The sequence below is a fragment of the Ictidomys tridecemlineatus genome, chromosome 11 (genome assembly GCF_052094955.1).
Source record: "Ictidomys tridecemlineatus isolate mIctTri1 chromosome 11, mIctTri1.hap1, whole genome shotgun sequence".
NCBI classification, from domain to species: Eukaryota; Metazoa; Chordata; class Mammalia; order Rodentia; family Sciuridae; genus Ictidomys; species Ictidomys tridecemlineatus.
The window spans coordinates 55,434,516-55,459,320 of NC_135487.1; the positions used below are offsets into that span (position 1 = coordinate 55,434,516).

The 24,805-nt window shown below is 34.8% G+C and overlaps 1 protein-coding gene and 1 long non-coding RNA gene across 3 annotated transcripts in view; one reads left to right on the forward strand and one right to left on the reverse strand.

The window, feature by feature from the left end:
- The first annotated feature begins 59 nt into the window (after positions 1–59).
- Cth (cystathionine gamma-lyase) lies at positions 60–24,312 on the forward strand. The gene is made up of 12 exons (XM_005332343.5): positions 60–227; positions 3,471–3,552; positions 5,475–5,570; positions 8,393–8,502; positions 11,068–11,199; positions 14,365–14,422; positions 14,790–14,867; positions 16,351–16,503; positions 17,702–17,823; positions 19,665–19,717; positions 23,318–23,456; positions 23,734–24,312. Exons 1-12 carry the CDS (start codon positions 60–62, stop codon positions 23,758–23,760), a joined length of 1,218 nt encoding a protein of 405 aa, XP_005332400.1. The 3' UTR covers positions 23,761–24,312.
- The window catches only part of LOC144368087 (uncharacterized), a 39,414-nt gene continuing 14,733 nt past the window's right edge, over positions 125–24,805 (reverse strand). Inside the window, exons 2-4 of one of the 2 annotated variants that reach the window (XR_013427859.1) lie at positions 19,102–23,050; positions 18,267–18,374; positions 125–263 (exon numbers count right to left, since the gene is read on the reverse strand). This is a non-coding gene — a long non-coding RNA (uncharacterized LOC144368087). Of the gene's footprint in view, positions 264–14,434; positions 14,533–18,266; positions 18,375–19,101; positions 23,051–24,805 lie in introns of those variants that run through there. The other variant, XR_013427860.1, reaches the window with a different exon arrangement.

The window sequence follows — 24,805 nt, forward strand, 5'->3', positions numbered from 1 at the left end:
TTCAGTTTCCTAGTCAAATATTTCTCACTGCCCCCACGCTCTCTCCTTTGCAGTTCAGCATGCAGAAAAAAGACGCCTCCTCACTCGGTTTCCTACCTAGCTTCCAGCATTTCGCCACGCAGGCCATCCATGCCGGACAGGAACCGGAGCAATGGAATTTCCAGGATGTGGTGCCTCCCATCTCACTCTCCACTACGTTCAAGCAGAAGGCACCCGGCCAGCACTCGGTGAGCTGGGCTTGTCTGGGGGCGGTACAGGCAGAGCTGGGCGGCAAAAAAGAAAAAAAAAAAAAAAAGAAAAGAAAAAAGAGACCGATTATAAATTAAAAGTGTTTCTATTCTGCAATCCTTGCAGTAAGCTTTGTGTTAGTTGGTCCAGTGATCACAATTCTTTTGATAAGCAGGACTGGAAGGAGCAGTTTGTCCAACTTGCCATGTAGGTTTGGATAGAAATTCTTGTAATTTTGGCAAATTTTCATTTCGAATATGAGGTTTGAGTAAACTTCAGCAGCAAAAATTTTAAAGACACGGTAAGAAGTCAGCTTTAAAAATTTAAGGATCTGGCCAGACCCGAGGCATAGAGGCAGGAGGATGGCAAGTTAGAGGCTAGCTCCAGCAAGTTAGCAAGACTCTGTCTCAAAAAAAAACAATATAAAGGGCTGGGGATGTAGCTCAGTGGCAGGGCACCTCTGGGGTCAATTCCCAGTTCTGCCAAAAAAAAAAAAAAAAAAAAAATTAAGGGGGTCTAAGAAATCATGTAGAATTAAGAATACTCCTAGAAGCTGTATTCAGCTAATAGTTATTATGTACTATGTGCCAAATTCATACTTATATTATGTGTATTACATATAGTGAAATTTCTAATCCTAACAACAACCCCAGTCCAAATTAATTCCCATTTTTCTGAGATTTAGGGATGATGAGCAATGAGCACAAACTCATAAGTGGTAGAGCTGGGATTCTGAGTTGCTCTGGAATCCCTCTTAGGTGCTGGGCTACCTGTGCTATTCTCTAACAATACTAGTAACAATTTACTTAATTGCATCATTTAAACAGTATGGCTTAGTGATTAAGAGCACAAGTCATATAGTCAAAGGACATAGGTTTGTATTCTGACATCACTTCTTCTGAGCTGGGTAACCTTGATCAAGGAAGTTATTTAACCTATTCACTCAGACTGATCCTGTATAAATGGAGATAATAATAGTACCTACACATAAATTGTTAATGTTTGTGAAGCTGTGTACTACACAATAATTACTCAGTAGTAGTATTTTGGTTCACATATTTGCATTTACATTTTTTTTTTCAATCACAACAACCAGGTCAGAGGGCTGGATGGACATTGTATACATTTTATAGGAAAGGAACTAACACAAACTCATACATAAATGGCTTATAAACCTGTTAGAGAGCACCCTTTCCTAATTGCATAGCTTATTTACTTTTAGTGACATACTAGATTTAGTGTCTTGTGGTATTTAGAAGTTGCTGAAGTTCAGAAGAAATTAATACACTTTGAAGGTCCCAAGCCTGGATTATACTTTGAAAACCATTTTCATGTATTACATTAGTCAAGAAAAGGTCTTAAAGAGTTGCTTTGTGAGATAGAGTACTAAAGGCACTTAAAATGGTTTAGGATACTAAAAACAATTATATATTGATCAAAATGTGTATACAACTTCTCTTCCTAAATGTGGTTTGTTCCTTGTATAGGTTTACCAAATGAGTGACTGCTCAAGCTTTGGAACCTAGTATAAAAGCTAATCATTCAGATATATTAATAATTAAATATTCTTAGAAAACAAAGAGGGATGGTTAAATCCCTAAGATTGCTTCATATCTTTAAAACAGGTAAGAGCACTAAAGGGAATTTGAAGAGCAGAATGAGAAGCATCTGATTCTTTAGTTACATTTGAAAAGCCATTAAATAGGTGAGGCTGTTTGCCCCTAGAATACGCCTCTTTCCCCTTACAAAGGTAAATATTTGAAAATTAATGAAAGTGTGGGGATCTTTTTTTTTTTTTTTTTTTTTTCCTGTCTGATAGGTACAGCTTCAGGTAATGGGAGAGATGTGATGACATCTTGGAGCCCTACAAAATATATATCTGTTTGGTTTATCAAAAACAAGAAAACAGGGGCTGGGGATATAGCTCAGTTGGTAGAGTGCTTGCCTTGCATGCACAAGGCCCTGGGTTCAATCCCCAGCACCATATACAAACAAACTTAAAGAAAAAAAACACAAGAAAAAAAAAAACAGTAAAACTTTAAAAAATGGTTATTGCTAATACGAGAACTCCAAAATCAGAAACAAAGGTGTGAAGAGTGGTAGTTTTTTGTTATGTGTTTTCTGAACTGGGTGAAAAAAAGAAAAAAACATAGGTTTCTTAATTAAATTCTATGTTCAAATTTTAGGTTTGAATTCTGGTTTTGATGCTCCTGAGTTCTTATAATATTTGATTTCACTTTCCTCAAAGTAAGTCCTGAGGATTAAATAAAATGACTGGATGAAGATGAATTCTGTGGTACCATATGTGTAAAAGGAGTATTATGCAAATTTTTAACAATGTATTATGTGGAGGTGCTTTGCTAACTCCTATTTTTGGAGTTATTCTTGTAGAGTCGAGATCTGAACTCTGAGCACTTATAGGATCTGTTTATACTTCTTGTTTAATGATAACTTGAACTTGTTTCAGATTTATCTATCTACCTATCTATCTATCTATCTATCTATCTTGTTATTTATTGTCATACTAGGAATTAAACCCAGGGCCCCTCACATGCTAGGCAAATGCTCTACCACTGAGCTACATCCCCAGCTCTTTTTATTTTATTTTGAGACAGGGACTTGCTAAGTTCTTCAGGCTGGCCTCAAAATTGTGATCCTCTGCCTCAGCCTCCTTAGTAGCTGGGATTATAGGCATGTACCACTGTGCCTGGTTCATTGCTTATTTCTTAGGTAATGTAATACAGTTTAGAATTAGGTTTACTTTGTTAACTCATGGAATTCTTTTTCTTCATGTCTTCAGATTAATGCATAAGGTGAGTCGAACATAATAATATTAGTAATATTACAAACTGCCCCCCCCATTTCCACTTACCATGGTTAACATGTGCAAGGAAATATGCAGTGGACACATATCTCATTTTAGTCTCATAGCAATTTTATGCACTAAGTATCCCATGCCCTTCCCCCATTTAGACTGAATCTTGGAAATGTTATTTACTTACTGACAGACACCCAGCTAATGAGTGGCAGATGCCTAATTCTAACCTAGTCTGATCATCTTTAGATCTTCATACCCATCATGCCATGACACTGTTATACTTCTGTCCAATGTCAAGACATATCATAACTAAATAATAGAAAGTCATAATGGTAGGGTGAACCCATGGTTGTGGAGCTATCTCCATTAGACCCCAATAATAAACTTAAAGCTCTTTGAATTAATTCCTATTTCTTTTCTTCAGGGTTTTGAATACAGCCGTTCTGGAAATCCCACAAGGAATTGCTTGGAAAAAGCAGTGGCAGCCCTGGATGGGGCCAAGTACAGTAAGTGACTTGCATTTCACAGCAGTCTAGAATCCTTTAAAAATGTGTCAGAAAAATCACAGAGACACAGAATGTAGAACTGGAAGGAAACAAAGATTTGCATGTTCAAAACTCTTGTCAGAGACATTGAATTTTTTGTCTGCGTGTCTCAGTTGATCTAATATGCATATGTATAACCATTGGGTAGTAATAAATATGTAAAGAAGCAAAATGCCAGCAGTTATTGGTTAGTATTCATGTGAACAACATTCTTCATCTGAAGAGTCAGTATACATAGATAAAAATTAAATATAACTCTACCTATGAAAAGAGAAACTTTCTTATATTTTGGTTCATTCATCTGACAACTTGTGTCTGAGAGTAGCACCAAGGTTCATTTGCAATGGTCAATAACTTTTGATATTATGCTCTCAGAGACTTGGAATTCCCTCCCTGAGATTTTTTTTTTTTTCCCCATGAGGGGAGTGGATTACTCTTAAATTATCTTTGTAGTTTTCATATAAATTATAATTAAAAAAGAACAGAATAGCAAATAGAAAATATGTGTCTTATGTATTTCTCATCATTAAATTTATCATACACAGCTATGTGAGTTTTATTAAAATATTTTCTGAATTGCATATTCATAAATTAATGAATGAACTGGGCTTGGTGGTGCATATGTGTAATCCCAGTGGCTCGAGAGTCTGAGGCAGGAAGATCATGAGTTCAAAACCAGCTTCAGCAAAACTAAGGTGCTAAGCAACAAAAAAGGGCTGGGGATATGGTTCAGTGGTTGAGTACCCCTGAGTTCAAACCCTTGTACTCCCCCCCGAAAAAAAAATCTAAAACACTATTTAATTGACTATAAGCCTTCTTTTCTTTTTCTTTTTTTCTTTTTGGCACCAGGGATTAAACCCAGAGGCTCTTAAACACTGAGCAACATCCCTAGCACTTTTAAAATATTATATTTGGAGACAGGGTCTTGCCAACTTGCTGAAGTTAGCTTTGAACTTGAGATCCTCCTGCCTCAATCCTCTTGCCTCAGCCTCCTGAGCTGCTGGGATTATACTCATGTATCCACTGCACTCGGCCATCTCAGATTTCTGTAAGAAATTATTTCCTTCAAGGCTGGGCACAGTGGCACACCCCTGTAATCCCAGTGGCTCAGGAAGCTGGGGCAGGAGGATTGCAAGTTCAAAGGGTCTCTACAAAAGCAAGGTTTTACAAAGTGAGACCTTGCCTCTAAATAAAATACAAAATAGGGCTGGGGATATGGCTCTGTGGTCGAGTGCCCCTGAGTTCAATCCCTGCTACAAAAAAAAAAAAAAAAGAATTATTTTCTTCAAATGCTTCTTAGAAATGTTTTAATTAATATAGAATTGATGTAAGACAAAAGTATCTCACCATATATATATTATATATATATACACAATATATAATTGATATATTATTATAAATATATAAATTCCAAGTGCTTCTAAATATTTGAATGTGACTCCTATAATATTATTACCATATTACCTATAATATATCTATATATAATTTATGTATAAGTTGAATATAATTTATCCATTTGTATATAGATATGTGTAATTTAAATTTTATTATTATTTTTTGCAGTTGTAGATAGACAGAATGCCTTTATTTTATTTGTTTATTTTTATATGGTGCTGAGGATTGAACCCATGCTAGACAAGAACTCTGCACCTGAACTACAGCCCCAGCCCAATATATATGTAATTTTAAAGATATTTTGTTCTTGAAATAGGAAGGGGGATTTGTTATGGCATTAATCAGGGGACCTCTGGTGATTCAACAGTGGTGGCTGGCCTTCTATCAGAAGAAAAAGGGACATAGAATAATGCAAGTAAATACTGTAGATTTTTTTTTTAACCTGTAGTCTGCGTTGTCAGCTTACACAAACTTGATTTTTATTTAAGGTTTGGCCTTTGCTTCGGGTTTAGCAGCCACTATGACTATTACTCATCTTTTAAAAGCAGGAGACCAAATTATTTGCATGGATGATGTGTATGGAGGTAGGTAATCCATCTCATATAGTGTCAGCTAATAATGACATTATTTATTAATATAACAATATAATTTATTAAAATATGTGATATAATAATATAAGAGAGATTGTCTAATAAAAGTTATACTGAAGCTGCTATAATGAGGATGTATGATTTCATCAACATTCAGACATATTCTGTTTTAGATATAATAGTTTTTTTCCCCACTTTTTTATTGGTGCATTATAGTGATACATATTGATATGATTTGTTGTTACATTTTTACATTGTTGTAAAAATGCTGTTATATTGTTATAATACACAATATAACAATAGAATTTGGCCAGTATCACTCCCCCAGCGTTTCTCCCTTCCTTCCCCACCTCCTACCCCCTCATCCCTTTTCTCTGATGATCTATCTCCCTTTGATTTTTAGGAGGTCCACCTCCACCTTCCTTTTCGCTTTTTCTCTTTCATTTTTGCACATGAGAGAAAACATATAACCCTTGGCTTCTGAGTTTGACTTGTTTCGCTTAACATGATGACCTGTAGTTCCATCCATATTCCTGCAAATGCCATAATTTTATTTTTTATTGATGGTTTAAGAAAACTCATTGTGTATGTACATATATTTTCTTTATCTATTCATTTGTTGATGAGCACCAAGCTGGCTCCATAACTTGGCTATTGTGAGTTGCACTGTTATAAACATTGATGTGGCTGTATCATGTTGATATGCTGATTTTAGTTCTTTTGGGTAAATACCAAGGAGTGGGATCACTGGGTCATATGGTGGTTGCATGTCTTGAGGAACTTCCATACTGATTTCTATAGTGGTTATTCTAATTTATAGTCCCACCAACAGCATGAAAGTGTTCCTTTTTCTTCACATCCTCTCCAGCATTTTTTATTATTTACATTCTTGATGACTGCCATCCTGACTGGTGTGAGATGAAATCTTAGTGTAGTTTTGATTTGCATTTCCTTAATTGCTAATGATGTTGAAGATTTTTTCATGTATTTGTTGGCCATTTGTATTTCTTCTTTTGAAGTGTCTTTTAAATTATTTGTACATTTATTAATCAGGTTATTTGATTTTTTTTTGTTGTTGTAAAGGTTTTCTAATTTTTTATATATTCTAGATATTAATCCTCTTGCAGAAAAATAGCTAGCAGAGATTTTCTCTCATTCTGTGTGTTCTCTCTTCATATTCCTAATTGTTTCCTTTGCTGTGCAGAAGATACAGTTTCTAGAGAGAATGTTCTAGCATTATTTAATTTTTTTTTTTACCTGCAATGAAAGTGAACTATAACCCAGGTCATTTCAAAGAGTTCAACTCTACCCACCCTCTTCCCCTTTTATTTTCTTTTGGCTTTAGGGAATCTTTTGAAAAATTTGTTGAAAGATAGGGACCTCTTTTTTTTTTTTTTTTTTTTTAATGTCTTTAAAACTACACCCAGTGTTTAGCATTTTACCTTTGCAGGGGGCGGGGGTGGGGGGGTGGGGTGGGGGGTGGGGGTGAGGGTGTCTCACAGATTAGGACACCTTGAAGCCCATGCTTAGAATGGGCCAATTCCCAAGGGCTTACATGTTGACTATTCAAATGATGCTGGGTGGGAGGAGAAGACAGTTTTGTTCTTACATTTAAGCAAGACTGATTTTCTTTCTTTCTTTCTTCCTTCCTTCCTTCCTTCTTTCTTTCTTTCGATTGAACGCAGGGTCTTGTACATGTGAGTCAAGCACTCTACCAACTGAGCTATATACTCAGCCCTCAAGACTGATTTCTGTGTTAAAAACAGTAGCAAAGAATTTTATAAATGTGCAAACAATTCCAAATGCTTCTAAATATTTGAAGATGTCTTCTGGAATATGATTATCATTATCTCTATCTCCTAGCTGAACTAAAAATTTAAGTTTTTAAAGTAAGGGACTTTGAAGTAAGGGACTTGCCCTGAGTAATCATTTTATCTTTCAGAAATTTGCATAGTGCTTTGTATTTTAATTTGGGTCCTTATAATAGTATATTGAACTGATATTTCTTTGGTTACTATTATAGTGCATTACAAACAGGTAATAAAGTATAGTGCATGGCAAACAGGTACAAAATCCTTAAATTTTTAATAATTTTTTACATTCTCTTTCAGATTTCTAGGGTCATAACACAAAAATGCAGTTTATCATTGATTTTTTTTTTGGTTGACTATTAATAATAGCACATTTTCTTTAAATTTTGCATATGTAAAAAAATCAAACCCAGAACAGTGTTTATAAAATAAATTATTCTAAGCTGAATGATTTTTCTTATACTACAAAAAGCTAGTAGTTTGTCTTAAATTTTTAAAAAATTTATCTGTTAAATGTTAAAGCTTTTAGAATCACATAACAAAAACATTGGGAAAGTATAAAGAATAGTAACTAGTTACTTCCTATTACTAAAGTGTAACCAGATTGAAAATGTATTTTGAACATTTTATTGACCTTGGTTCATTTCTTTTAGATTTGAGTACTAAGAAGAAATTGTACAAAATATATTGATGGATATTGATGGTTCAGGGGTAAAATCACTTAATGTTTGAAGAGTAGAGATTGGATATTTTGAGGAACGTTTTCTGCTTCATGCCCTTTGTTATAGGTATCAAGTATATTTTATCTGACTCTGGAACCTCCAAAGTCCAAACTTAATATTCGGTGCTATATTGGATAGCCAAAATGCTTACCTAACATATCTTTTAGTTGCATTTTTGTTGGTGATTAAAGGATCTTTAAATTTTTCAAGTGATTATACCTGTAAGAAATGAAATTCCTTTATATAATGCTCTTTCAATTTTTCTGATTCTCTCCTGCCTCAGGTACAAACAGGTACTTCAGGCAGGTGGCTCCTAAATTTGGATTAAAGCTTTCTTTTGTTGATTGTTCCAAAACCAAATTGCTAGAGGCAGCAATTACACCAGAAACCAAGGTAATTTAGCTAGTTTTCAGTTTTTAAATTTTTTTTTTTTTAATTGTCAATGGACCTTTATTTTGCTTATTTATATGTGGTACTGAGAATGGAACCCAGTGCTTCACACATGCTAGGCAAGTGCTCTACCACTGAGCTACAACCTCTGCCCATAGTTTTCAGTTTTGTCTGCTTTCTCTGTGATGTCCTGTTTTCATCATTTCAGTTTATTAGAGAATATAATTTAAATCTGAATTAAAAGTTTTTTCAAACTAGGTCCTTTATTTCAAAATTTTTTCTTTGAAAGTAAAACTAGTATATTTGTATGGTGAATTAAAAATTTTATTAGAAGGGGGCTGGGGATATAACTCAACTGGTAGAGTGCTTGCCTCACATGTACAAGGCCCTGGGTTCATTCCCCAGGACCACAAAAAAAAAAAAAAAAAAAAAAAATATATATATATATATATATATATATATATATATATATATATTGACAAAATCAGCATAGACTGGCATCTCCCAGGCACTATAGCATAATGATTAGGAATTCATACACAAATTCTAGAGTGGAATTCTAATTCTGATTCTCTATCATAATTGGTATATTATTTAGGAAGATTATTTATCAAAATCTCTTTCTTCATTTGAAAAATGAAGATAATTGTATCTGCTTTATAGCAAGGTAGTTGTGAAAATTAAATGAGATAATGCAATGCTTGGTATAGTACCTGGATATGTGGTAATTACTAAAGTTTTTCTTTGTATGAGCTGGGGAAGTAACACAGTGATAGAAGCCTAGCATGTATGAGGCCCTGAGTTCCATTTTCAGCACTGCAAAAATAAAAATAAAAAAAATGCAAACCCATGCAGTTCTTAAGCTAGTATTGGTAACAAGTATTCAGAGAGATTGGATTATAAGAAAAGGAGCTTGTCAAACCACAAACCTTTAAGCACAGTGATTTTTCAGGGCTCTAAAGGATACTTTCTGCAAATAATAGAAGTAGAGAATGGATCACAAGCAATCTTTAGCCTCCATCCTGGGAAGCTTGTGTGCTACCGGAAGGTGTTTTGTGCCTGAATGAATGGCAGATGTGATATTCTTTCTTGGGACCTCATTTATATTCTGTGTGAATAAAAGAAGGACCAGTGTCCTTTATTTATAAGTCAGTCTTTTCTAGCATTTTACTAAGGATTAAAAGGTTAGAATTGGACCCAAGATTATGTGGCAGTTGATGATAAAAAATGAAAATCTTTTTCATACAAATAATTTCTTTATCATTTAGCTTAGGAGTTTATCTTGGTAATCAAGGCTTTTTTTTTTTTTAAAGGAACTTTTTTTTTTATCTTGTTGGAGAGAAAAGACACTTATTTAAATAGCTGGTGGAGTCTAAGAGAGGAAAGCAAATTATGAGTTATTCAGTTTCGTTTACTATATATAAATAAAGGTTTTTTACTGACTTGAATTAATATGTTTTCCCTTCTGAAATATCAGACTTGTCATTTGAAGTAGAATTTTAAAGTCCATATAAAACCTACTTTATATATTTATTTACTTAGTTTTCATTTTTTAGTTTTGTTTTTTAATTATCTGTAGGAATAAAAAATTCTTACCCAGAAACCATTTTTATAGGTATTTAAATAAATGAAGATTTTTTTAATAGAATATGCATTAATTTACCTTACATTTTCTGTAGTGGAGTTTCAGAGTAGAAAATCTATTTAACCAGACCTCTACCCTATTGAACTATCAAATGTCTATAATGTGCCTGAATTATGGTAGGTTTTAGGATACCCAGATAAATGTATTGCCTCCTTCTTAAGTGAGCTGTGACCGGATTATCTGTTGTTCCTGTCACTTTTGTCCTTTAGTCTAAAGCCCATGCTGTTCCTCCAGTCTTAGGCACTTATTTTGTATAGTTTCTAGTGTGTATGGCATTATTTAAGTATTAGGGATATTTTTGGCATTGTAGGCATAATTCTTGTTAATGAAAATTCTAGGATTTATATATATATTTTTTTTACTTTTGCACTAGTAGGAATTGAACCCATGGCCTTGAGCATGTTAGGCAAGCACTGAGCTATATCCCCAGCCTTTTTTAAATTTTATTTTGGGATAAGGTCTTTCTGTGTTGGCCAGGTTGGTCTCGAACTTGAGATCTTCCTGCCTCAGTCTTCTAAGTACTTGGGATTACAGGCCACTATGCTTGGCTCTAGAATGTATTCTTACTGAATCTGTTATTTGTCATTGAGAACCAAATTTCTAGACACTCAACTATGTCTTTGGAATAATCCTACTTCTTATGGAAAATGATTATCATAATTAACTTTAGTGCTTTTTTCTGCTTAGATATATATTATCTCATTTGATCTTTTCACAAATTCTATATAAGATTAAGGTACAGGGTAAGTTTACTTAGCTCTGGCCTTTCAAGAATTGTAGGAGAAGCTGATTCAGATTTGAGCCTTCCAACTTCATTGTCCATGTGTTTCCATTATCTAATATAGACTCCTCAATTGTTATATGAGATGTATGTTTGGGTAGTATATTTTTACAAACTATTGTTATTTACCAAATTATTTTAGATGGTTTGGATTGAAACTCCCACAAACCCTAACTTGAAGCTGATTGACATTGAAGCCTGCGCACATACTGTCCATAAGTATGGAAACATTATTTTGGTTGTGGATAACACTTTCATGTCGGCATATTTCCAGGTAAATGAAAGTCAGTGTTTTGGGCCTGATGAGCAGATCACACTGATATCTGTAGTTAGCAAAGGAAGGGAGAGTTGGCATTAAAATCATTATTAAATTTATGAAATCTAATTGCAATTGTTGATTAGGCAAAGAATTAAATTTGGATCTTTTCTACCATTAGTTAATATCATTTCAAACTTTGTATTATACCTGTGTTTTTAAAGAATTATCTCAATTAGAGCTTTCTGAGTCTCTTAGGATGGGTAAACTCTTTGTTTTTTGCAATGTTGGGGAATGAACCAGGGCCTCCTACATGGTAGGCAATAGCTCTATCACTGAGCTATGTTCCCAACTCAGGATGTGTAAATAAAAAGAAAAGCTATACTCAATGACTTCTCAGTATGTCACATTTCTCCCTCTTCTTTCTTTCTTGTGTTTCTTCCCTCAGCATCATATAGACTATGCCTAGACCTGTGTATCTTTAATTTACTTGTGTTAGAAATTTCTACTTCATCTGTTTTACATTTTACGTTTTATAGTGTTCCTGTCTTAGTCTATTTGGGCTGTTATAACAAAATACTGTACTGGATGACCTATAAACAGAAATTTATTTATCATAGTTCTGGAGGCCAGGAAGTCCAAGAGCAAGGCACCAGCACATTCAGTGTGTGGTGAGGGCCCACTTTCTTCTGTATCCCCACAGGGTAAAAGAACCCAGGTGGCTCTCTGGGGCCTACCTCATGAAGACACTAATTCCGTTCATAAATGGTGTGGCTTTAGAACGAATCACCTTCCAAAGCCCCCTTCCCCATCACATTGGTGATTAGGTTTCAACATCATACTTTTGTGGGGTCACAAACATTCAGACCATAGCAGCTCCTTTTAAATTATCTTTTTTTCCTGCTAATCCCTTTTCATTTATCTTTCTCTCAGTACAATCCTTCATACATCCTCCATTCCTTTCCCTTTTTTCTGTCCTCCTTCTGCCCAGGTTCTTTCTTTTCTATTTTGTTATTTTTAATGGATCATCTTGGGGTCTCTCTGCTGACAACTTGCCTGCCTTCTCCCCGTGTGTTCTCCTTCCCTTTCCTGTGAGTACCTATTTTCTGTCCTTGTAAAGAGTGACGTTTTCCTTGTTCTCTTCCAGCTTGTGCCTTATGGTACTTAGACAGCTGTTTATAAGTTTCCAGTGTTAATGACATTTCCCACTGATTCTTTTGGTCCCCACAATTGACTTGGACTGCTACCTCCATGTGACTGGCTAGCTGCCTAAGCAATTTGCATAAACCTGTTCTTCATTGTATTTTATATATATATATATGTATGTATATTTAGTTGTAGTTGGACACAATATCTTTATTTTATTTATGTATTTTTATGTAGTGCTGAGGATTGAACCCAGCACCTTGCACGTGCTAGGAGAGTACTCTTCTGCTGAGCCACAACTCCAGCCCCAATTCATTGTTTTATTTGAAGTCGCTACCATGTTTTATTTTTCTTTCCTGAAACATATATTTGGCTGCATTGCATTCAGATAGATTCATGGGTCTTCTACCTTTGGTTCCTAATAAATCTCTTGGCATCATCTGTCACAAGTGATTTTCAGTCTTGCATTAGTTTATCCCAACACATGTGCCTTCTACATTAGACAAGTTAATACACTCTGGGATTATTTTAGCTAAGTCACAGCATGTCCTGTGTATTCTCAAAGAAATTGCATGAATTTTTTAGCCTGACCCTGCCCAAGTTACTCATGAGACCTAGCCCTCTTTCTCCTATGACTAATCACCAAAATAAGTCCAATTTTTCTACCTTTCTGAAGGCCACATCACATTCTTCATGCTAAGGATTGGCCTTTGCTTCATTGCACTTTGGATTCATTGTAGAATTTTTCAGAAATTGCACCATCCTGAGGTAGCCACACACACTGGTTCCAAAAAGCAAATCTCTTTTTGAAAAGGTCCTCTTCCTGTCTTACCTTCACAAAAACTGAATATGTTCCTTTCTTCTTTGCTTTTTGTCTTTTGGATACTCTAAGTTTCAAATAAAGCAAAATGAACGTATCGATATGAAGTTTCAGAATAGCACCTCTGGAGTGAGTCCTGGCTCTATTATCTTATCTGAATGATCAATCTTTTTTTCTTAGTCCCTTTTCCTCATAAGTTCAATGAAAACCATAAAGATACTGATTTTATTAAGTTAGGTAAAGTATTTTGTAGAATATTTCACTGGGTTATATAAAGTATTTATCTTGTGACATTGATATTAGGCATTTGTTTTTATTTTTTTCTTCTTTGTTGGCCATAATGATCATAGAATGTTAGAACTGGAAGACAACTTAACATCATCTCTGATCTCTTTGCTCTACAGATGAGCAAACTCAAGTACAGAATGCTTTGAATGATACCCTGCATTCTTTTTTTGAATCACTTTAAATGAAAACATCCCACATCTACCCATAATGAAACCTCCCAAACATTAAACAACTCTAATGAGGTCAAAACACATTCATACTCTTTTATGTTAAAGAAAATGTACATGGAAAGATGTTGATAATGCATTATTTATTAGTAAGTCAAAAATAATTTTAATGATAAAAAAATGCATTTTAAGATTACCTGATTAATTTGCATCTGGATTAGCCAAAAGAAAATTCAAACAAATTTCTTTATAAAGTGACTTTCTCTTTGGTAAAACTGCTATAATAAAAGAATAATTAGGAGTCAAGATCATGACAAAGCAAGTGTCAATAACCTCAGCATATCTCATAAGGTTATAATGGTTAAAAATCTAACTAGATTAGTTTATATTTACTTGACATAAACATATTTTATGTGTTTGTCAATGTCTCTACTATAAGTGATAAATTTAAGGGTCAGTCAGCAACTGCTATGAAGAAACAGGCTGACCTGGGTCTATCTGCTATTAGCAGGAAACTTGTGCCTTCAGGTTCCATTTTATGTGTATTTGGTGTGAATGAGTCAAAGGCAAAATAATAGCATAGATCCTGGAAATTTTAAGGTGTACATATTTTTGCAAAGTTAGTATTGATTAGAATTCTCATTCTGGGATTAACAATTGTAATATAGAAAATATATTCAAATAATTGTAAATAGACAATATATTCAAATGGTTTCTCATTTAAAATAAAAATTTAAAAACCCAAACTTCTGTTTCTTTCAGCGGCCTTTGGCTCTGGGAGCTGATATTTGTATGTATTCTGCAACAAAATACATGAATGGTAAGATAAGCATTTCACATTTGCTTGTTTATTTTCATTAGCAAATGAAAATAGCATAGGGCTGTTGGTCTCTGTTTTTTTCCACTCTATGTAGGCTTTATCTGTGACTTCTGTAGAAAGAAAAAAAAAAAGTGTTGCTTGGATATAGGATTTATACAGACAAAATTATGTTTGTGATTCATGAGGAAAGGATTAAGATTTACTATATAAGATTATGCTTTTATCCTGTTTGCAGCTTGAAAAGAAATACTTTGTTTTTATTTTAAAGGACAAAACCTTGAGAGTTTTTTCGAGGGAAGGTTACATTTTGGAAATTATAAAAAAAATAGACATAAATTTTTATATAAAAGTTTTGGTTTTGTTTTAGGCCACAGTGATGTTGTAATGGGCATAGTGTCTGTTAATTCTGAAGACATCCATGATAGACTTCGTTTCTTGCAAAATGGTAAGTGTTAAAAAGCCTAAGCTGGGTACAGTAGTGCATGCCTGTAATTCCTGAGACTTGGGAGGCTGAGGCAGGAGGATCGTGAGTTCAAACCCAGCCTCAGCAACTTAACAAGGCTGGAAGCAACTCAGTGAGACCCTGTCTCTAATAAAGTACAAAAAAGGGTTGGGGATATGGCTTGAGGTTGAGCATCCCTGGTTTTTTTTTTTTTTTTTTTGATACCAAAAAAAAAAAAGAAAACCTGGATTTTCTTGTAAGCTATCAGTGACTACATTTGATGTATGTTTACATTTCCATGAAATATTGTGAAACATTTAGAAAGAAAAATTCTGATTGTTACAGGAAAGAAGAAAAAAATGGGTTTATAAAAATACTATAATTATAGCATACTATGTATAGTATGTATAACATGATACAGAAAATGAATTTTGTTATTTTCATATCCATGTTAATTTTAATCATAATTTGTTAAAGCCCAAGTAAATTTTAGTTTCAAGAGTTAATGGATTTTGGGCTGGGGATGTGGCTCAAGCGGTAGCGCGCTTGCCTGGCATGTGTGCGGCCCAGGTTCGATCCTCAGCACCACATACCAACAAAGATGTTGTGTCCGCCGAGAACTAAAAAATAAATATTAACATTCTCTCTCTCTCTCTCTCTCTCTCTCTCTCTTTAAAAAAAAAAAAAAAGAGTTAATGGATTTTATTTTCTTAAACAAAGCAAAACAAAATATTTGAAATGTTGGCTTTTATGTTCTATGCCTTTTATATATATGGAATGAATGGTTAATTTTAAATAGTATTCATGTATACGCTCACATTTTTCAATAGAAAGGTCTAAACCCCAATTCCTGTTGAATAGTATTTAGTTATCTCAAGTATGAATGAGGTTTAACCATGTTAGTTTGAGAGATACAGACATAATTAAGAATAAAAATGCCCTTTTAAGAAATAGGCAAAAGGGGCACTGAAGAGAGAAGCCAAGATATTACTTGATAAATGGCCATTTATTTGTAAAATGTAGGAATGAGGTGTGTAATCTGTAGACATGTGATATTATAGGCTGTTTTACATGAAGCCTAAAGAGGATATTGGTAGAATGTTCAGTAAAAATTACAATTGAACTATTTTTTCTATATGTTGTAATAATCTTTCAAAGCAATGTAAGGGTAAACAATGTATAGTAAGTATGTCATGTCATTAAAATCACAGGAATTTTTCTTTATATTTTAAAAAGTTTATATTATTGTGGTTTTACTTAATTTATAGGACATTTATTTCCCCTCTCATTATAAAGCACCTTTCCCTAAGTATATTTTATGTTTCATTGTCATGATTCTCAATTTAACATTGTAGTTTTCTGCCTAAAAACACAAACATTGAACTTCATAGCTAACTTCTCAGATTCACTATAATGAAAAGTAGGAAAAGAGAATTTTCTGGGCCGTACCCTACTTTCATGCTAATCCAAGATGTGTTCATTTTAGCTCTTGGAGCTGTTCCATCTCCTATGGACTGTTACCTCTGCATTCGAGGCCTGAAGACTCTACAAATCCGAATGGAGAAGCATTTCAAAAATGGAATGGCTGTTGCCCAATTCCTAGAATCTAATCCCCTAATAGAAAAAGTTATTTATCCTGGTATGTGAATCTGGTTCCTAAGCAGATATGTTTATGCCAGAACTAGTATCCTGTTTATGTAATAATTGTTTGTAAGTTAGTGCATGTGTATATTTTTATGTTGTTTGTTTATTATTGAGTGCTGCTGTGTCAGGCTCTGTGGTGGGTCTGATAGGGAATAGACAGACTTGACGTCTGGCCATGAGTTACCTATACTCTAGTGATGCTTGGGCATTAAGAAATTAGTCTTACAGACTAGATGGTTCTGCTATGGTCTTTAGCTTTTAGGGCTTGTGTGTAACTATTCCAAGATCACAATATTGTACTTTTTTCATTGATTTATTCATAAACTTGACAGTATAGTCTTTAGCACTAGCTCAGCTTAGCTTTCATCTGATAGAGGTTTGTTCCATTCAGTCTTGATGCTTATGCACCACAATTCCCCTGAGATTTTCTTACTTCTTTTTCTGAATTCTTTCACCCTTTCTAGAAAAGCTCATGTAGAATTGTCACAATGTCATCTTTGAATTTATTTTACCAGATTTTAAACTATGCTATTGTTAAATAAATAGTTTTTGTAAGATATTTTTGAGGCATCTAGCAATGTAGTCATGGGTATACAGGACAATTCAGATTTTGTCCCCAAGGACAGATAATCCAAGGTAGAAATATATATGTGAGATTAAATGTCCCCTCTGTACTTTTGTAAAGAGCTGTTGACTGTGTACATCTTGAATTCAGAGAGGGAGAAGAATTTTGCCCTGAAAAATGGGTAGCATTTACTAAAAGGGCTTGGACAAGGTATTTCAGATTCAGTTGACAAATTATTTTAAATTACCAACCATGATCCACAATTTGTGCTAAGAAATGGGATCCAATTATTAAAAAAGAAATGGATTTGCCTTCATGGAGCTAATCTGGTGGATAAGACAGATATTAATCAAGAAATTACAGAAGGATATAATTAAATAGGGAAGTCCAGTTTAAAGTGATAGGAGTGCTGGTGTAGAGAGGGCTGGTGTGACTAGAGCATGGATAGGGCAGAAAGATGTATGTCAGTGCAAAGCTGGAAAGGTGGATGTGGGCCAGAACAGTAGTCAGATGTGAATATGGCATTAATGCTTACTTGCAGATTACTAAATTGTCAGTGAAAAATTTTTTCCCTTTGAAATTATGTTTGACTCTAAAATAAGACTTTTATCATACCTTGTGATTACAGGTTTGCCCTCCCACCCACAGCATGAGTTGGCAAAGCGCCAATGCACAGGTTGCTCAGGGATGATCACCTTTTTTATTAAGGGCACTCTTCAACATGCTGAGACTTTCCTTAAGAACCTAAAGGTAAAGTTTCAAAGTAGGTTTTTAAATGGGGAGGTAAAATCTCCTTACAGTAGGTCTTTATCTTTTACTTTAGGTTTTGAAGCTGTAGGTCACACCCACAAGCCTCTTTATCACAAAATGCATAGGGTTGAAAATGATGTAGACAATCTAGTTCATAGCATCTGGATATATTCATTTCCTTGACTCTGCACACCCTGTCATTAATTCTAGAGGGATAGAGTATTCCTATGCATTGGTTTACAAATGTATTTAAAGGTGAACCCTTCTTCAAATGAAATACTCTGTGACAATTGCACAAAGGCTGTTATGAAGTCCCCCTTACAAATGGCCTGCACCTCCCAGGCTGGGGGGAAGAGGATGCCTAAGGTGAGGGAAGAGAAGGATTTTGTCTAACTTTCACAAAGGCAGGAGTCTCTCAGGAGCCATGAATGCACTGTGCTTACCTTGACCTCATGGAATAATGGACTTTGATGGTTTAATGCCACAGAGTTATTGAGCAGATTGTAGCCAGATTAATCAAAGCTCTGCAGATGTCTCAAATCTGTCCATCTCTAAAATTAGAAGATAATTTGAATTTAATAGTTAAGAAAGTAAAAATATTTGTAAAATGAAGCCAGGTTTATTGATTCTCACTTTGGTACCAGTTGTTCAGGAGGCTGAAGTGGGAGAATCATTGGAGCTCACAAGTTTGAGACTAGCCTGGGCAATGTACCAAAAACTCCATCTCCAAAAAAGGAAAAAAATTGTAAAACTCTATGAAACTTTGACACTTAGTTCATTTTGTGTTGCTAAAACAAAATACTTGAAGCTGGATATAAAGAAAAGAGGTTAATTTAGTTAATAGTCATGAAGGCTGAAAGTACAAATCAGATGGCCCCATGGATTTGGCCTCGGGTGAGGGCTTAGTGGCAGATAATATTGTGTGTGGGAGTGAGAGATCACATTGCCAGGTGGGAAGCAAAAAGTCATTCAGGGATCAGGCTTGCTCCTTTTTAAAAAAAAAAAAATAAATAAATAAAAATATTTTTATTTATTTTTTATGTGGTGCTGAAGATCCAACCCAGGGCCTGGTGTATGCTAGGCAAGCTCTCCTGCACCACTACCACCACCACCACCACCACCACCACCACCACCACCACCACCACCACCACCACCACCACCACCACCACCGAGCCATGCCCCAGCCCCCAGGCTTGCTCTTAAAGTAATTTGCTCTTACATGAACCAACTCAGACAACTATCTGAGTTAGCAGTGCCCTCAGTGACCTCATACCTTACCTCTTAAAGGTCCCACTGACACGCTGAGGACCATGCTTCCAATGAATTAAACTCTGGGGAAAAAAACCACACCAGGGACCAAGCCTCCAATATATATAAACCTTTGGGAACAAACCATGCACAAACATAAATATGAGTTTTTCCCCTACTCCAATAGGGAGTTAAATGAATATATTCATTTAATAAGTGATACATATTAACAAGTGTGCATACCTTGGCAGGCTTTTAGAGATTTTTATTTAAAGGGTAGTCTCAGAGCTGGATCCAAATGTAATCATTCTGAAGTTTTAGAGCTCATGTTAAATTAATATAATATAGGAAATTCACTTTAGTCAGCTTTTAATGTCTTAGAATTTAAATATAATATATCTAATTTGTGAAGTCATTGTTATAGACTTTATTTTCATTTATTTCTCTAAGTTTCTTACCCAATATGTATTTTATTCATAATCACTGCCATTCCCCATCCTCTTTATACTAGGTCCATTTCATTAAAAACGTTAACTATTAGATTTTAGTATTTTTATTTTGAAAGATCTAAATATATATTTGTTTTTTTAAAGTTATTTACTCTGGCTGAAAGCTTGGGAGGATACGAAAGTCTTGTTGAGCTTCCGTAAGTATATTTTTTATTTTTCTCAGTAACTAATTTAATTTTAGTGTTTGACACTTGGTTTACCTATGTTGCCCAGGCTGATCTTAAACTTCTGAACTCAAGTGATCCTCCCATCTCAGTCTGGGATTATAGGCATGTGCCACTGAGATCAGCTCTCAGTATTTAAAATTTAAATCAGCTTTCATGGTTGTCTGGAAATGGAGTTTGACAAAATCAGGGATAAAATTAAAGATATTTAATAGTAAGAATTGTATAGCACTCACCAATCAGAATGAACTGTACCTTGGTCAGGATGCAAAATCTCATGATAGGCAACTTATCAGTGAGCTATGTATGTCCTCCCAAATATTGCTTCCTTCACTGTTTTTCCTGAAGGAGATTCCAACAGTCATTTTATCCAAGGATTGTTGATCTCTAAGGGAGAGCCACCTGTTTTAACCCCACCTGCCTTGGAAGGGAGTTTGGGAACTTTGCCCTGGAAAAGCTGTTATCAAGGCTCCTTGGGAGATAAAATGTGTTTCTGTTGAAACTCCTCCACACCCTTGTTTGTCAGAGAAGAGCCCTGCTAGATATTGCCAAATCTGTTTCTTTTCTTCTCTCTGTAGGGTAAACCTTTAATGGTTCCATGTAGTCTGTAGGATATATATAAATTCTGACCTGATAGTCCAGGTCTGTCACCATCTGAGCAAATAAAAAAAAAAAATCATCTATTTTTATCAAAGTACCTGAGGAAATTAGAGTAGGAAGTAGATTAAGACATTGCAGTGCAACAGCTTAGGAAACAAAGACCCACTAAGTTTAGCTAATTTCCTCAAATGTCACATAGGAATATGTTGACAACTTCACTCTTGAGGCTTTGCATCAAAAATAGTGAAGGGAAGTAGAAGGAGTCTACATCTGGATTTAAGATTTGTTTTCACCAGGTACTTAACCATTAAGCGTCTTCTTTTTTTTTTTTTTTTTTTTTCATCTGTGAAATAATTAAAATACTTAAGTAAGGGGTTAATAATTAAAGCATTGATTCTTATTTATTGATTACCTGTCCCAGCAAGCATTTCTAAGCTATATTTTACCTTTATTATATATTGCTGTGACCTTATGTTGTAATTATTACAAGGGTAAGTCAAATTACCAAGCAATTTTCAGCTGTTCTCAATGCACGTGGTTGGTTTTTGTGTTTTAATATTTATACACATTTGTGGGATAACTGTGCCTGGAAGCATTATGTACTTATATATATTGAGAAATGTCAGGGATTACCAACATTTAGACATATTTCCTGCCTTCTTGTGGTAGTTCACTGTTGGAGGAATAGTTAAAAAAAAATCTCAAAATTAAAAAATGAAAATGCTCAAATAACGATTTGAAATAATTCAGTTAACCCAACTTTAAGAAGATGCCTGCTAGAAAGTCTGGATGCACAAGAGGGCACACTCCACACATAAAATTAGTGTATTTTTCACAGTAATAAAATGTGTATTACTTTAAGGCTCCCTTCTTAAAAATAGATGTTTCCTGATTTATTTAGGGATTCGGTTTAAAGTTGCTTGGCCCACAGACACTGCAGCTTAGGCCACAACTGCATGCCAGTGGACAAGTGAATTTAGGTCAGGGCTTGTCTGTTCTACCAACCCATTCTGTGCCTCCCCACACTGCTGAGACTAGAGCAGCATTGCAATCAGGAATTCAGGAAGAGGAGCCACAGTGTGCTGGGTTGGTCTCCCAGCCTAGCAACACTTTTTTTTTTTTTTTTAAATATATTTTTTTAAAGAGAGAGTGAGGGGGAAAGAGAGAGAGAGAGAGAATTTTTTAATATTTATTTTTTAGTTTTCGGCGGACACAACATCTTTGTTTGTATGTGGTGCTGAGGATTGAACCCAGGCCGCACGCATGCCAGGCGAGCGCACTACCACTTGAGCCACATCCCCAGCCCCCCCCTTTTTTTTTTAAATTTATCCTAGCAACACTATTAACTGTGGGGCCTTAGAAAAGTTATGCTTCCTCTCTAAATCTCAATTTCCTAGTTCCTAGGGTTGCTATGAGAACATAGGGGGGAAAAAATCCCTAAGCTAGTTGTCTTAGTTCATATAAGTACCCAATAAACATTAATGATTAATGAGTTCTTTTTATTAGGCATCTACTACATTCCAGGTACTTATAGATATTCTGTCACTTATTGTCTGAGATAGAGCTTTAAAATAGGTGTTATATTCAGGTTTTATCCATTTTTTTTAAACAAAAAATGACTTACCATGCATACCCACCTCATGGTAAACACACAGTAGGTGCTACTATTATTATTTCAGATAAAGAAATAAGTGGTGAATACAGGTAACTTTTACAGGGTCAAGCCAGTGTATGGAGAGGATAATATTCATACCCATGTTTACTGGTCTCTGTGACCTAAGTTCTTATTTCCATACCTGCATTTCCTTCTAAGGAATTAAGAACCTGCCAGGGCAGAACATTTTAAGGATGATGCTTGTGTGTACAAAGCTTGTTAGAGTGAACTTCATTTACTCACAAGTATTTGTTTCCATGGGTCTGAACTGAGATAGGAGAAAGCAACCTACACACAGATTTTGCTGGTGGTGTTTAAGCAAGGGAAGAGTATCAGTGGCAACATTTGTACTGGGGCCAAATAAGACTCTAAGTCTCTCCTCTCCTCCATGGTACCTAATCCACAAGGATTTCTCCCTCCTGAACTCCAGCAATCCTTTTGTCTATACTTGTTTGGTGTTCTTGGTAGGTTATTTTGTTTTGTGAATTATCATAGTCTTTATCTCTTGCTTTATTATTTCAGATAAAGAAAATAACTCATTGTTCTTGGTTTTCAATTCTTCCTACAGTGCTTGACACATAATAGATGCTTTATTGTACCCATATTGATAATGATGATGAGTTTCTAGTTAGTTTAAATATTCTTCAGGTCCTCTATGTCCTGGGTTGCCTGTTGGAATTCCTGATGCTCAATGATTGCCTTTCCCTGATCTGTGTCAGAAGGGCCAGTTCCAGATTGATCCATTGATTGATCTGGAGGAATTAATTCTTGTAGGCTCTTGGTCCAGGTGGCCTCTTAAAAGTAGCAGGTTGGATATGGGGTATGGGACTAGTGGTCAAAACCTCATTCAGGCAGTGTTCAAATCTGCATGCTGTAGGCTAGCATCTCCCTCCTGCATGGGTGTGCTTAACTAGTACTTCTTTCAGCGTCTATTTTGCCTGTAGCTTACCAATGGTATAAGTAGGATTTAGAAATCTCGATTTTCACTTGATAATTTTTCTTCTTTTCCTCCTCCTCTTCTTCCCCTTCCTCCTCCTCCTCCTTTTCTTTGCCTGTGGAAAGTTATGAGGGTATAAAAAATATGATGTTTGGAGCAGAAAAAAAAATTGAAGGTAATTGCAATATATAAGACAGAAACATGGGTACTCTCACTTCTCCCGGGTGCACTATGCCAGGAGTTCTGAGTCTTTTTTCCACCTTCCTTTTAAAATAAAATTCTTGCTTGCTTGTTTTAAAAGAAAGAGAAAAAAAAAAAGACAGAAATGTACTTCCACTGATACAATATAGTGATCAAAAATTTTTCTCATGTCTTCTTCCAGGGCAATCATGACCCATGCATCAGTGCCTAAGAGTGACAGGGATATCCTTGGAATTAGTGACACACTGATTCGACTCTCTGTGGGCTTAGAGGATGAAAAAGACCTGCTAGAAGATCTAGATCAAGCTTTGAAGGCAGCAGTAAGTTTTACTAGAAAGAGAGAGAGAGAGAGTCTGTGTGTGTGTGTGTGTGTTTGTGTGTGTTTGTTTAATCTTGGAGCAGTGGTCACTGTCTTTACCAAGAATGGGTTCACAGAATTCTAAATATTTTCTCTTCCTATAATACACAGGGTGGATAAATGTGGGGAAAACTCAAAGTGCCGATTTAAAGGGTGATAGTATTCAGAAGAGATTTCTCATGGAGAAGTCTTTGCTATAGGTTTAATAATGTATTTTTCTTGTGCACTGTTTAATATAGCACCCTTCAAGTGGAAATTGCGACTAACATTCCAGAACTACATTTAGAAGCTGCTTGCTGAGAAGATCAAATCCTTTGAGTAATTGAACAGACCATTAATGTGCCTTTGCAGAACGTTTAAATGAAAATTTAAGGTACTGGATGATCTTTCACTGTAACCTTTTAGGGAATCTTCCTTGTTAAAAGCAGTTTTCTATACATCTTACTGTAACTAACAGGTCAATTCTGTTCATATTTTGTTAATATTGCTATACATATGCCTCTGAAGGAAGTGAGATTTGTGGGGCTTTGGGGGATCATGTTCTTCTTTTCATAGCCTAAGATTTATTTTGATCATGTTTACAATATAATGGTAATTCACTTTTGATGTTTTATGAAGAAATTATTAAATGAATGTTCTTAAATCGAGCAAGATTTTTTTTTGCATATTGTTGAAAAGAGCATTCTAAGCAATGGTTTACATTTAATTGCCATAGCCAAAAATTAAATACTTGAAAAGTCTACTGTGAAATCTATTGATTTAAGGTTGTACTTATTACTCTTTATTTTTTTAAAAATAAATCTAATTATCAAATCCCATTGTGATATTCCTGTGTTGTGTGATATCAATCTGTATTCCAGGGTCATTTTAATCCTTAATGACTGCTCTTAAAGGAACTCTTACATTAATTTTTATAAACTTAATAGAATAAATATCATTTATTCTGTAATAATTAAATTCTGTACATAAAAGTGGCAGCTTAAAGGCCACTGTTATACTTTTTTATATTTTAATATGAAATAGTAAATTTATTGAACCAAAGAAATGTATGTTTTAAAACAATATCTTACAATTAAGTGCAGAGTCAACAAGTTATTGTCAATAGGCCACAAGTCAAACAATTAGATTAAATTTTTAAAAATTGTTTTTATGCTGAAGGCTTTCATTTCTCTCACCATTTGTTTCAGTTGGAGAAAGGGTATCATAGAACCTGATGAATAGTAATAATGCTGGGTAGGAGGAGAATACATAAGAACACACATTCTCCCGTATTGTCGACAGACATTCTGAATTACTGTGTTTATACAGCTT

What these genes read in the sequence shown, in the direction of transcription:
- Cth (XM_005332343.5), top strand. Translation starts at nt 60, where the DNA reads ATGCAGAAAAAAGACGCCTCCTCACTCGGTTTCCTACCTAGCTTCCAG. An exon ending in AGGCACCCGGCCAGCACTCG is followed by an intron (nt 228 to 3,470) that starts GTGAGCTGGGCT and finishes TCTTTTCTTCAG; the next exon opens with GGTTTTGAATACAGCCGTTC. An exon ending in ATCAAGCTTTGAAGGCAGCA is followed by an intron (nt 23,457 to 23,733) that starts GTAAGTTTTACT and finishes TGTTTAATATAG; the next exon opens with CACCCTTCAAGTGGAAATTG.